The following is a 14,468-nucleotide window of genomic DNA, read 5'->3' as shown; positions in this document are numbered from 1 at the left end:
AAAAGAACAAGTGAAAAAGCAGGCTTCCAAACCACATTCTCAGGTGTACTTCAGCTTTCGCCTTGTGAAAGCATGCAGAGTACAGACCAGCCAGCCACCAACATGCTCGCCCTCTCCAGAGTCTTTCCCAACTAAGACAACTCAAACAAATCCTTATTTACGCTACAGATTTACATTTTTACGGTCAGGGGGGTTGATCCTCAGAATCTGCCAAGTTCCCTGGTTGGTAGTACCGACCACTCACGAAGGCACCGCGTCACTCCTAAGGCTTTCACTGAGAATATCTTCCAGTGCTTATTTGCAAACCTTGGCAACCTGCGTAAGAGTTGCCTATTGTTACTATTAGTAGTACTAGTATATAATATTAATATTATTACCACTACACCTACTACTGCTACTTCTACTATTAAGTCATGGTTGCAAAGGAGGATTACTTCTAAAAGAAGCTGCAAACTGCATGGCTCCTCTTTCATCTTTTTAGCTATATATTCTATTCTTTTGTTTAAGGAAAGATTTTTCTAAAAAACCTTGCACAAAAGACTTAAGTAATTAGTGATGGATTCAGGCAATGCAGCCATTCAAATATGGCTGTCCTCTGATCTAGAACGAGCTGATCAAACACCAGCAAGCTAATTATTTCAGACACTGTACAGTAATCACCAAGTCCAAATGTGAGCATTTACAATCAAAACAGGTGTAATTTTCTGCATTAGAAGACAGTCTCGTGATCTATAAATGTCAAAACTAATACATATAATGCGTAAGCTTACAATAGCAACCTAAACTTCTGATGCCCACTGCCAGGAGATATCAATGTGGACCTTTTCAGCACTTTGAGATAATAACCAGCCTAGTGTACTAATTTACAAACTCAAAGAAGCAGCAGTCTGCATTTGAAATATAACCTGTGAAAAAGTACAAGAGGAAAACAGCAGTATAGGTATTTTGCAGATGATCAGTGCTTAGCTCTGCTCTCAGTGAAACAGAGGGTTAGTTTTGTGCTATCTCAGGGGGATCAGGCTTGCACCCTATTAACCAGGGACCTACAGCTCTGTTCTGCATTCCTCCTTCTCTCAACTCCCCAGCCTTAAAAATAGTGAAAATACTTTTCAAATGAGCAGTCCAAGTACACTAATCTCATTCTCTGTCTTGAAATATTCAAGAACTGCTTTTGAAAAATATTTAAGATAATGATGCTGGAGAGTCATTAAAGTTTTGGGTTGGTTTTTTTTTCCAAAAAAAAAATCAACTTTAAGGTACACATACAAAGAACAGTATTTTCCGTTTAGGATACATTCTTTTAGCACTTCTTAAAAAACCAAACAAGTTCAATGTCTCTCAGTGCTTCTTTCTCGGACTCATAACTAAGCAGGTGACACAGGTGGCATTGAAGTAAATGCTGCTTTGCCATAGCTGACAGTACACACAGAGGCTACCAAGATGTTTCACAGAACAACAGACTACGGGCTCAGTCCAACAACTCCTACTCAAATGAGTAGCCTTTGCTCATATTAAACCACCACTGAAATTAACAGGATTGAAAGAGTATGAGCTATTCATTCAAACAGCAGTCTTTATGGTCTTGTCCTAAACAAGCACTCCAGAGGGGAAGAAAGCAAGACTGAAAATGATGACAGATAAGTATTTTTTAATATATATATGTGTACTGGAGAAATTAACAGGGTCCCAGTATTTCACAAATGAGGTTTTCAACATCCCTTTCAGAACTACTGTTTAATACGAAAGCACTAATGCATTTATTGTCGCTTTTGAAGTGGAAGTCCTCACTGACTTCAACAGGGAATAAAGCTTAAAAGCATACGCATCCTCCACCTGAAAGGGTATTTTTGGTGTTTCTTAATGCTCAATCACCTTATAAATGACAGAAAGCAGTACCAAAATATTATCCAGATTACTAAAAATTTTAAGTGTTTAAATACGAAGCTAAAAAATAAGTCAGTTTTAGTTACAGCATATACCTACTACAGGAAAACACAGCATTTTTCCATGTTTCCTTAATGTTTTACAGCTTGCATCCATTTTCTGATATATTACAAAGTGATTAAATCCATTACGTACTGAATAATTTCATCTTTTTTCTTTTATCTCTCCTGAAGAAAAACAATCATTTTTATTATTACAGTGAGGATGCGGTGCAGTAAAAATTTTCAAGGACTTTGGGGGAATTAATTGAGCACTTGCTTAATCTTACAGACATGAGTTGGATTTTGCAGTTCTTAGTTACACAAAAGGTGTTGAATGGGAGTTTTGTCAAGCAGTCAGGATCTCAGCCACTAATAACCTCTCAGTTATTTTCTTTTTCTCATTAGCAGTCTAACAGCTAACAGACTAATCTGAAGCTGCTACGGGATGCAGGATGAATTGCAGCACATAAAGCTTACCCTGTGTAAACAGGTGAAAAATTGCAGGCAGCATCTCTCACACAGTACTCCCGGCGAGCTCCTGAGCAGGTACCAGCCCACCGAGCTGCAGTGGCTCCAGCACAGTGCTGTCACTTGGGTCTGTCCCTAAAATTAGCTCACAGAAATTCAAACAGAGGTGTTTTGAGAAAGTCACTTTGGGATGGTGACACCTGAAGTGGCTCAGGTGTTCTGCTGACTCAGTGATGCCAGGTGGCTTTGCTCTGCCACCTTCCCTATTTGTATCCACCAAAAGCTTTTCAGGCTGGAGCAATGCATGGCTGCAGTCAGGATGGTGTTGGACTGTAAGAGGAAAGCCTACTGCATGCTGTGCAAGGGAAAACATAATGAATGGATGCTTTAAAAATGCTGCCATCTACTCCTGTGAAACAGACTGAAACGAAACATCACATTCTAGTCAGGTTAATTCTGAAAACATATGCTGTTTATCAAATGCCCCCTTTCTCCAGCCTGGAAAAATGCCAACCGACCACTGTGTTTCATCTGCCCTCCAGAATCTTTCTGTTCTGTCCCAACTTAAATCACTTCTAGTACTGTACATGTAAATGACCTGAAAATCACGTTTTCAGTTATGTTAAGTAAGGGCTATTACAATCACATGTGCTCTGACAATTCAGAGTTGTATTTGTAATTCTGTATCATAGAATTCTAAAATTATGTATGATTCATAAGACACTTGAATAAAACCAGGTAAGAGAACTGACATTTTTTAGGCTTTCATCTATTTCAGATTGCTGATACCTTCCTGAGGCATTCAAACAAAACTGTCTTGTAAAGGAATCCAACAAATGCGCGAACAATTTTTTTCTGAAGCTTCTTTTTAGACTCTGTGCAATAATACAAATGAAAGCATGGAAAAGTGTTGCATGAATTACTATTATGCCTACATTCAGAGCTGCATAATTGAGACTTATCAAGACTTAAATGTTTTCTAAATGTAGGAATTTCTTTCAGGAAGAAAAAGAAAGCGACACTGATCTTCCATTGAAAAGCAGTGTACAAACTGTGAAGGAGTTTCAGAAAAAAATGCGTTTGTTAACATCAGCTAAAGATAAAATGTCTGCTAACTATGAAGACAGATGTATAAAATGCTCTCACATGCAAATCCAATAATCATTTCAAAGTGCAGCTCACAGCATTTTTGTATATTTAAAGAAGCAATATTATAAATAGAACTCTGAGAACAGCGCTCCCATACAGGACAACTATTTACTACTCCTATCATCAGAATACACTAATTTACTTTTCCCCAAGCACAATTTTAATAAGGTAACAATAATATGTTTTAAGCCTCCATAAATTTGTTTTCAAAATCATATTCATTTGGAAATAGCACCCTTGTAACATCGTATTGATCCTTGAGAAGAACACTATTACTTTTTCCTTAGCTTTATAATCTCTTACAATTGACAGAGGTTTTAAAGAAAGTTTTCTTAAATTGTCAGAACACGTTTATTTTCTTGCAAATTAATTCTTTTTAACTCTTTATGATAGCTTTGAATCCCATAAAGAAAGATGAATTATCACATACTGAGCCCAAGCTGTGAAACAGGAGGAGACAAATAGAGACCCCTACTGTGTTTAACAATGTAGAAGAAATTCCAGGCTCAAAAATTTTCTGTCCTTTTTCTCAGCCCACAAAAGCTGTCAGTACTGATTTGAACAGTGGAGGGCACTCTTGCTATGCAAAACTCGGCGCTGACCTGGCACACTCGGTTTGATCTATTCATTCAGTAGCCTAAATCTCAGAATTTGTTAAGTAACAGCCACCTGTGGCACAGGCACTAACTGTATTCTGTTAGAAGCATTTGCAGTTTCTAATCTGTGCAGTGAAGCACTTCATTACCTCTAACACTGGCACCTTTCTACGTGTATGCAGATGTGGAACAGATTACACAAATTGTTTGGAGTATCTGTGCAAGATATCACTTTAAGTAAGACCTGTGTTATGCTTTTCAAAATTATATAAACAGCCATTTGGTTGGCTGTTATAGCATATCTATACATTAATTCTGGGTTGTGTAGAATTTGTGTACAAATATGCTGGTGTCCGTAGGAGCTAAGTTTATTTGGAACGCATCAAGTTTCATGGGGAATCTTAACAAAAAATTGAGGTCAACACTTGTAACTTAGCCAACATGTACAAGACATTGAAAAAAAAACAAACCAAAACAAATAAATTATAAGAAAGAAGCAGAACACTAGACTCTGCATGGATTTCCTATTTTGAAAAGTGTATCATTAACTACATCTTCAACTATGTAACTCTGCAGAATGAAGCCAAACACTCTCTGAACAACCACAGAAACGCTGACAAATTTGTGTTTGGAGGCTCACAATAAGAGAAGCCAATGTGAGGACCCAATCCTGCATCTCCTACACATCCCAAAACTGAGCTTACAAGTACTGGACTCAACGGCACTACTCCTTTGAGTAAAATTACTCACACGCAGGAGTGCTTGAAAGAGCAAACCAAGAGTGATCTGATGCCAGTTGTGCAGCTCAGTCATTTTGCTCATTTACCGTTCCGTGTACTGCAGTATTGCACAGGATAGCAAAGCACAAAAAGACCTGAACAAATTAATTAGCTTTCATCATTTGCAGTTTTGGGGATATTACTACACCAACAAAACCATAAAATAAAGTTATCAGATGGCACCAGCAGAAGGGGTCTCCTGAAACGCTGAAGAACAAGTTGCTTTTGATTAACTGAAACAAAAATACTGCAGCACCTGCAGGGTTAATTAAGCAGCTCAAGATGCTGGGCTTCACAAAAGGAAACCTTTTTCCTCCTTTAAGAACTGTAAACACTTGTGCTGAACTAGATGGGCATTTGATAAGCTGTACAGCATGTAGCAAACTCAGAGGGATCTCTAGTTAACACTCAAATTCAGTGTTAACACTTAACAGAACAGTGGTAAGCCGTGCTGCCAAGGTCAACTGCACAGATGTACTAATTGTATTATGAGCTTGACATCTAGTGGCCACCCCTGGCAGGGCAAAGCAGGCAAAGGTTAAATCAGCAAGCCTTGTCAAAGCACTTCTAACTACCCACCCTCAGGGAGAGTCCTGGAGAAGCTTTCTGGCACTCTCCAATCCCACCTTCTCCCCGGGATGCAGGCTGGGCTTCGGCAGCAGCCCGCTGTGAGACCACACAGAGCAGCACCCACCCATGCAGCACCCACTTGTGCCTCCTGCACTCACCCCATGCCCCCACCCTGGCTGGCTGGGGGAGGTTAACAGCCTTCCTTCCCAAATATTTTGGTGTGCCTCTGTGCCAAAAGTTTGGACATTTTGTGGATTCTTCTTTCTCGCCTAGTGACAGGGTCCAAATTTTTGGGGGGAGTGGTGAAGGGCACTGCCACCACCCCAGTGTTAGAGACTGTCAGCAAGAGATCCAGAAGGGATCTTTTTTAAAGGTTTAGCTTACCCCGTAATGGATGTCTGAGTTGAAGTATGCTCACTTGGTGTACCGTAACTACAGCAAGTATTTCTAAAGACCCCGCTCTTTAGTCTGCTGTCTTTTCACTTTTCAACTTAGAAGAAACATGTTTTTTTAAATGTGTTTCATTATGGGTTTCTGTCACCCTTTTAAACAATTATTTTTCTGGCTTTCCCAATTCTGGGAAGAAATGTACTCTATGTCCAAGAGCTCTAGAATTGAACCAGCTCCTAAAAGTATATTTTGACCTAAATTCCTATTTTTAATTAATGGAAAACCCTCACTACTTTTAGTGGGATATTTTAAGAGGGCTCAGGAAACAGGATTTTGGCCCTTTACATTGACATGTACAGTTCAATAAAAATTTACTGCTGGAACTAGATTTACTCATGCTTCCTTTGGAAAAAAAAAAAATTCCAGCAAATTACTCTCCTTTTACAAATGCAATATTATGAAGGAAATTATTTTTACATGCTTTGTTTTGGAAAATGTGTCAGTACTTAACTATTTTAATGTCATGTCAGACCTGGTTTATTATCAACGAAAGTGACTGACTCCTGTCCTGACTGATGGATGGTCAACAGATATGTCCTGGCTTGGCAGTCAAAAAAACAAATGAAGGAAAGATATCCACAAAATCTCCCCAGGACTCAAACTATTTTTCAGAAATTGCACTAATATTCGTTATTATTTTTACTTTTTTTTTTTTTTAATGCCACCCATTTTTTGAATTGTAGCTTTCCCTCTTTCTTAGGCAAGGAGAAGTAATTTTCAACAGCTTAATGCATGCATATTAATGGATTAATTACACAGAATTTAAAGCAACACCTTTCAAAATTTCCTCCCGCCAATTCCATAAAAAACAGCTTTAATATCTACCCCAGGAGATGGCAAGACTTGCTCTAGAGCAGCACCACCAGATAAAATCTGACCCAGTTCTGTCTACGTTCCTTGCTACACATCTATCAGCAAATTGGCTGATTGTTGTAGTTTCCTTATTATTCCAAACGTTTTCCTATTGGTAACACAGTTAAAAACAGAGTATTTAAAAAAATCATACAAATACAGATGTTACACAGTTCGAATGCTAAGTCTGTACTGTAGTAGCAAAACTATTTATATAAAGTTTCAATTACCATTTCTTAGCAAAGAGGCAATTTGTAGCAATACTTATTTGGCCTTTATTTTCCAAAACAAAAAGCCTCCTCTTACAGTTGCCTCAGAACAAAAACTTGCAAAAAATCACCCAAGTTTTATGTTTACTGAGAGCTGCTTCTGACCTCTCAAGTTTTAAAGGCAATAGTGTCTAACTGATGTGGAACAACCTCTATTTTGTATGTAGTAATGTCCCTCCAAAATGTGTTTTTCCCCTCTGTACATGCAGATAGAGTGAGCACACACACACGAAGCTGGCTGCTCCGTAGCAAACTGTGTCGTTGCTGTGGCGGAGCATGTGTGTCTGTGTACACACTCCAGAATACTGAGAGCAGTCACAAACTGCTCAATACTGCACAGCCCAATCTCACTTTACCAGGATGAAAAAGATTCATTAGTTTAGACCATGCTGTGTAAGAGTGGGGAGAAAAGCAGGTTCAGTATTTAAAAAAAATACTGCAAACGGCACACTAGAAAACTGTCATTATACAGCTAACTACAAGGTATCCCTTCCACCTCAGACTAAACAATGATACAGCTTTGCCAGAAACTTCGCATGAAAAAGTCCAAAGCCTCGTTTGTCATCACCCTTTACCAGAATCTCACTTGCACCCTCCGAAAATCACTTTTCAGCATTACAAAAACCCCTTTTTATTATCTCTACTTTCAAAATACAAATGCTATATCCGTGACTTAATACAAAAATTAATCGGAGTTGAAGCATGTGCATTGTGCCTCTAATTCTGATTCATTTGTAATCTGTTGAATTAGGCAAGTATATTAGAAATGTAATTCCAGCTATTACAATGCTTTACATTTACTGAGAAACTGAGATTATTGTATTCTACAGGCAGTCATCTGAGCCCTGCTGCTGCTGGTTTTAAATGATTTCAACCATATCTTCTAATTTAGTAACCTCAAAGTGTTGGGGTTTTTTAATAGGTATCTTTTGTTCACTCTTCTACAATGCAATTACTCGAGTAATGTATCACCACCAGCTGTTTTGTTAACACTTCCTTTCAAAATTATTAAAAAATTTATTTTTAGCATTTCACTTTCAACAAATAATTTCAAACTATTTTGAGTGTAAATCTGTAGTTGATGACATTGCTAATTATCTTCAGATTTCTAACAGTTTCTCACCATCATGACACTGCCCTGTTTGAATGCATTTGTATTATGCTGTACCCCAAGCTGGCTATAAAATTGCTTGTTCTGATGCTTAAACTTCTGTAGTAACATTAGCATGCAAGTTCTGGCGAGACCAGCCAACTTAAAATCTGGCCTAATGTTTATCTTCCATTCTGCTCCCCAAACTGCCAGGCTTCTCTCTGCCACTATGAGTGTTCCTTCATTCCAAGGATTACGCTTATGGGACATTCATTTTTAAAAGCTTCACTTCATAAAATCTATTTTAAGGCGATATTAAACACAATTCCATTAAATAAATAACAAGCTTCATCTGTGTAATCTTGTGTTAACAACAACTTCCACTTTTGAAGATAAACAGCCAAATTAGTGGAAAGGCCACATGTACCAAATAATACTGCTTGAACAGTTTGCTTTCTAAAAACGACAAATATTCTTGCACTATTTTTGGCCTGTTGCAAAATACGTTCAGGAACTGTAGCAATATCTTGATTACAGCTATGAACAGAAACGAAGAACAGTGACTTGACAAGAAGTGCTTTAATTCACGAGATCTGGAGCGCTCATTATATCTGGCCTATAAAAATGCTTGCAGTATAGCAATCGTTAGGCTTCCTAATATAACGTGTAAATGATTTACATTACACTAATGTGCACTAGATAGCCCTCTGCTCGTGTGTCCTGCCCCCACCTCTTTCGCGTTTCTCAAATGGAAGTGCAAACCCAACAGCACTACTTTAGCTTGTTAATTGTTAACTCTGACGGGTTTCACTCTATTAATTAAAATATGTTTTAATAAAAGGAAACATAGCACATTTTGATAACAGCCTTCTAAGGCTGAAAAGTATTTACATTGTTGCATTTTAGGGCTGCTGTGAAAGCCGATTTTGTGCTATTCAGGGACCACAATAATAACGCTTTAAAATTCCTCACTGGGATGCAATGTAGTCCTTTTGATGGAAAGACTGTCTTTCTCATTCGGCAGAAATAAATCCATTCATTTGATCATGTAGTCATTGAGGGCAATACAAAACAAACCAAGTGTGAGAAATTCTATGTGATGAAGTAAACAAAACAAAACCCCCCCAAAAAGGGGAAAAAAAAAAAACATTTCCATGACAAAAAGATTCTTTGTCCTTAATCTACCCACCATATGCAAGCGTTTCTTTTTAGCATATCTCTTGTTCTAATCTCGGGTGACATGGCTACATAGATAAGATTCACAAAAACCTAGTTTAACAATTATATATTTTTTTTTAATTTATTAGCTCACCAGGAGTGTCATAATGAAGTTGTGGGGTTTTATTTTTCTGTGCTGAAATGTGTTCAGAGCATGCAAAAGTTTAGAATGCTAATGATAAATTCTTAGACCTAGGTCCCACCCCAACAGAGACTGAGCTCAACAAACCTTGTTTACATGATAAAATACTAAATCTCACCTGCTTGCCTATATTAGTTGCTTTTACAGGACCACTGTTTCCTAAGGAATAAAAAAAAAAAAAAATAAAAAAAAAAAATGTGGAAAATGCACTGCTCTGCTCCTCCGCTGTGACAGAAGGAAGCATTTCTCTGTGTGTCTGTTATTGTCAACACCCAAGTGGGCTTTCCTGAAGCAGAGGCAGTAGCCCCTCAGCAGCCCTGGGCAGTGTGGGACTCGCTCCCTGGGTCCCCAAATACGCTGGGAAGGAGCAGGAGGCTTAACGATTTGCCAGTCTGACAGATGTTTTAACCTGATGAAGTGGATTCACGGTGCCCTAAGCTTCAAGGCTGTAAAGTTCAGATACAATAGTCAAAATCCTCCTCAGGCTTCAACTTTGCTGCCTTTCTCTCCCCACAGATGCAACTTAAAAGTCATTATAGTTTTGAAGCAAGAGAATGACTTTTTTTCTTTTTGAAGGAGGGAGGGCGGGGAAGGATAAAACAGTGGAGAGAGGGGCCTACACAGAAAGCAGAAAACACTGGGGCTCTCACTAGCTTGTGCGAGGAGCTAAGCAAGCAGTGGGCTCTGCGCAAAGAGCAAAAGGAAAACTTTCAAGTCGAAGCGCTCAACTTAGCCCTGGAAAAGTGATATTGGGCTGCAGCATGCCTTTGCACGCTGCAAAGACAAGGATTACAAAGGAAATTAAAAGTTAGAAAAAAATAAAATAATAAAATAAAATCCAAGGAAAAAAAAACCCTGCAGGCCTTTCCTCGGAAAACAAAATACAGCAAAGTGGAAATAAGGAGTGATTACAGCCCAAATCTTTCCCGCTTTGGACACTTGTTCACTAGGAGCTCGAGCAGCCCAGATGCAAGTGTGCGTCTGCCTGCGTGTGGGGAGGGAGCGAGGAATGGCGGATGGGCGAGAAAACAACCCTTCCCCACTGCCTGCAGCCGGCGCGACAGGGGCTGGTGGCGGTGGTGGCACTCCGTGTCACCCATCACTGATAATAACTACAGTCGCAGCACAGCCGGGAAGCGAAGGAGGAAAGACGGCGCACGGTGGGGGAGAGCCGAGAAGCTGCTGCTCAACCACCTCGAAAATAACGCAGTCGGCCCCGCTGGCCCTGCCCGCTCCTGCCGGGGTCCCCTGCCCGCCGGGCAACAGGGGGCAGAGGCCAGGATAGCCCGAAACCCAGCGGGCTGCCCGGAGGCGCGCCTCCCCGAGGCGCGGGGCAGCCCCTAGCACCGGCCACGCTGAGGCTGCCCCGGGGGCGCGCACCGGGCCCCTACAACCCCTTGCCCGCGGGACCCCCCGGGACCCGCAGCCCCTGGCAGGACACCCAGGCTCCGGCAGCCCCAACTTTCCTGCCGGGGAGGAGGAGAGAGGGGGACATGGCTCCTGCCCGCTGCCAGCCACCAGCGGGGGGGGAGAAAAAAAGGGAACACCAAAAAATGCACAGCGGAGAGGAGGAGGAGGCGGCAGGCGCTGCTCCGGGGTGCCGCTCTGCAGCTGCCCGAGGGAGGGCCTGGCCCCGCCGCCGAGCCCAGCCGCGATTAAAGCGCTCGGGAGGCCAGGATGCAGCTGCGGGAAGGGATGGTTAGTCAGGGGGTGGGCTGCAAAAACTTGGCTAAACTGCTAACTTCTCAGTTCCGCTGCCTCTTCCCCCAGCTGCTCTAATTCCCATTCTCCCGCGACAGAGTAATTGCTCTCCCATGTTCACCATCACCATAAATCCACCTATCTCCATCCGAAACACACTCACAAAAGGAGAGAGAGAGAAGGAGAAAGAGGCGCCGAGAGCCCTTACCGTGCTCAGAAACTACCTCCGCTTGCAGCTCTTCGTCCGATTTGAGATGCTGGGGTTTCGCTTGCTTTCGACGAGACATGCTGCTAACTGAGCCGTCTTGACTCTGCTTTTTGCAGAGGCATCAGCGACGTGGAGGTGGAAAGGGGAGAGGAATTGGGAACGAGGGAATGGGAGAGGGGGAGTGGGGGCTGCAAATAACTGTTCGCAAATAAAAAGTCGAGTTGCAAAACAAATCAAACAAACAACAACAGAAAACGAACCAAAAAAAAAAAAAAAAAAAAGCAGAGCTAAACCAGCCAACCAAACTGGGAGGGAGTGCGGGTGAGCGGGTGAGCGAGCGGGGGATCAGCCGGGCGGGGTGTGCGCGGTGCGGCGGGGTGTGCGCGGCGGGCTGGGGCGGCTGCGCGGAGCGCGCATGGGGCTCGGTAATTATGATTGTGAATAATGCATGGCTATTAATGGTGCTGGGGGCGAGCGCGGATTGGCGCGGCTCCAGCGGACTCAGGCTGCATATGTAAATGAAGGACGGGGCTCCGCAATTAGCCGCTTCGCTCCGCCAAATGATGCGTCTCCCCGGCACCGGCAGCGCCGCCTGCGAGAGGCACCGGGCGCGGCGGCAGCAGCAGCGGCGGCGGCGGCAGCGACACACACACGCACCACGCAGGAGGGCTCTGTTTTGCACACACTTTACACAACATATGTGCAAGGTTCACTTGTTGGGGGAGGTCACGATCTTCGCTTTTCTTTCTATCTCTCCCCCCCCCCCCCCCCCCGCCTTTCAGGTTTTTTTCTGCTCTGCTTTCGGCTTCTTTGCTTTCTGTTTTTTTGTTTGTTGGGTTTTTTTTTTCCTCCTTTCTTTCTTCACATCACTCTGCGTCTTCTCTCCTCTTCGTCTCGCTTTCTCCAGAAGTTGATCTGCAAGGCATCTGATTTCTGTGTGCGTGTGAGTAATTTCTTCCCAGGAGGAAAAGAAACTTTTGTGTATGCTTTTGCTTTTTTCCTTTCTTTTCGATGTGCGCGTGTGTTGCTCCGCTCTTCTTTCCCCTTGCTCTTCACATGCTTGTCTTTAGCTCTTCCTCCATCCCGTCTCCTTTTCCCTCTTTCTCCGTCTCCCCGGCTGACTTTTGTTCTCTCTCGAAAGCGCACGCACGCACACGCAGAAGACCTTGGGCAGTTTTGTCTTTCACCTCTCCTTCCTTCTTCTTTGTCTTGCAGCTTCTTTCTCCAAGCAGAGACTCCCCGTTGGTGGTGGTGGTCACTTCCTGTTGTCCATTGGTAGGAAGTTTTTTTTCTTTCTCCCTCTCTCTCTCAGGTTGTAATGACTTTTTGTGACACTCCTCGCCCTCCCCCCCACCCCACCCCCCGACTCAGTCGTGTGTCCTGTTAGCTAATGACAGCGGTCTCTCGTGTGCGCCGATGAGCAAGTCCTTGGTCTCCAGCAAACAGTATCGATCCTCTCGCAGATTTGGGGGTGGGGGGTGGCTGTTGTTGCTGTCGCAGGGGTGATCCCCCCTCCTCTGCCTCGTCTCGCCTCGCCTCGCCTCGCTCGCAGCGGAGCCGGCAGCAACTCCCAGCGCTGCGGCTCCCCTGGTCGATGCCTCCGCTCCGTGCCGAGGAGCGGTGCGCGCACCGCGGCCGCTCTCGATTTCGGGCAGATAAACTTTCAAGTTTGGGAGCGGTGCGGGTCACACGGCGGCTCCTCCTACTCTCCTCCTCCTCCTCCGCCTCCCGCGCCGCGCTGCCGGGGCTGCCGCCGGGGCTGCCCCAGCCCCGCAGCCCGATCAGCTCTCGCCGCCGCCGAGCCTTCCTATCCGCACGCACTTTCCCAACAGCGGCTTTTCTCCCAGGCCCCCCCCTTTTTTGTAAAAGTGAAGGGGGGGGGGGCAAGGGAGAGACTTCCCTCCCCCCCCCGCTTTCCCCTCTATCGCGTTACCGGTTGCCGTGGAGCCGGGCAGAGCCTCCCCCGCCCTGTCCCGCTGCGCCGCGTCCCCTCCCGCCCCGTCCGTCCCCCGGGGAGGCGGGAGGCTCCGCCGCCGCGCAGCAGCTCCTGCTCCCCGGCAGCCGCCACAAGTTGCCGCTTCCCGTCTCGGTCCTTGCCCGCCTCCCCCTCCGCCGGGGCCAGCCGGGCTCCCATGGCAGGGACCCGCCGCTAGGATGTACCCCGCCGTCGCCGATCGCCGCTGCGCGGAGCTGCACCGCTCAGGGGCCAGCAGTGCCCGCAGTTCCGCTCATGGGTGTGCGTGTGTGGGGTTTTGCGGAGGGGGGCTCCGCCAGCCGCCCTGGCGATCCTCTTCGCGGTTGCTTTTGTTGTTGTTGCTGTTGGTGGGGTTTTTTTGCCCCCCTCCTTTTTTTTTCTTTAACGCTAGTTGCAGCCCGGCCCTTGAGCGCTGCTAGCCCAGTTCCCCCCAGTCCCCACCCCCCGCTCTGTGCGGAACGGCCCCGTCGCTGGCCCTCGGTGATCGGCGGGGCGCGGAGGCGCAGCCCACCTCGGCGAGCACGGGGCGGGGGCAGCTCTGCTCATGGGGCCGGGGATCAGTGAAAGGGATTTCCTCCTAATACCCCCTCCCCAGCCCGTGTAATCCAGCCCTAGTCCTTAAAACACACTAACCCCGGCTTCTTTGGGAGACTCCTCTGTGTAAACTTTCTCTGCTGATAGCTCGCTTTATCTGGCGCGTTTTGATACCGCTTTTCTGGGCTCGCGGTTTATTCCCCGCTTTTATGTGAGCAGACAAACCAAATAAAGTTAGAGGCGACAGTTTAGGCCACTCCGGATGGTTTGCTGACACGCATGCCATCGGCGATTTCTGTGGTGCAGGTATTCGTTAGAAATGGGCACGACCCTAAAGGGAAACAAGACTGAAACACCAGACCACAGCCTTTTAGATAGCCGAGCACGCTTTTCTGCCCTGTGTTTAGCGAGATGTGTACACGGGACCCTTCTCAATGATTGCCGTCTTTACAGTTACAAACCTTGTTCCCCTTCTATAAATTCTGACGCATCTTCTCCCTGTGCATCTACCCTTGCTGAAAGTTCGGTCTCACTCCGAGTGT

General features: G+C 44.6%; 1 protein-coding gene across 3 annotated transcripts in view; it reads right to left on the bottom strand.

Annotated features, from left to right (window-relative positions):
• Positions 1–13,293, bottom strand: part of SALL3 (spalt like transcription factor 3) — a 26,723-nt gene extending 13,430 nt beyond the window's left edge. Inside the window, exon 1 of one of the 3 annotated variants that reach the window (XM_061449597.1) lies at positions 11,418–13,293. In XM_061449597.1, coding sequence (XP_061305581.1) covers positions 11,418–11,496 — 79 coding nt within the window. In that variant the 5' untranslated portion in view covers positions 11,497–13,293. The remainder of the gene's footprint in view (positions 1–11,417) is intronic. The other 2 variants (XM_061449599.1, XM_061449598.1) reach the window with 2 other exon arrangements.
• Between the last annotated feature and the right edge of the window lie 1,175 nt (positions 13,294–14,468).

The sequence above is a fragment of the Pezoporus flaviventris genome, unplaced genomic scaffold (assembly GCF_033815535.1).
Source record: "Pezoporus flaviventris isolate CSIRO_AGI_PZ_B2104156 unplaced genomic scaffold, CSIRO_AGI_Pfla_v1 ptg000007l, whole genome shotgun sequence".
In the NCBI taxonomy this organism is placed as follows: Eukaryota; Metazoa; Chordata; class Aves; order Psittaciformes; family Psittacidae; genus Pezoporus; species Pezoporus flaviventris.
This window is presented reverse-complemented; position numbering and strand designations above follow the sequence as displayed.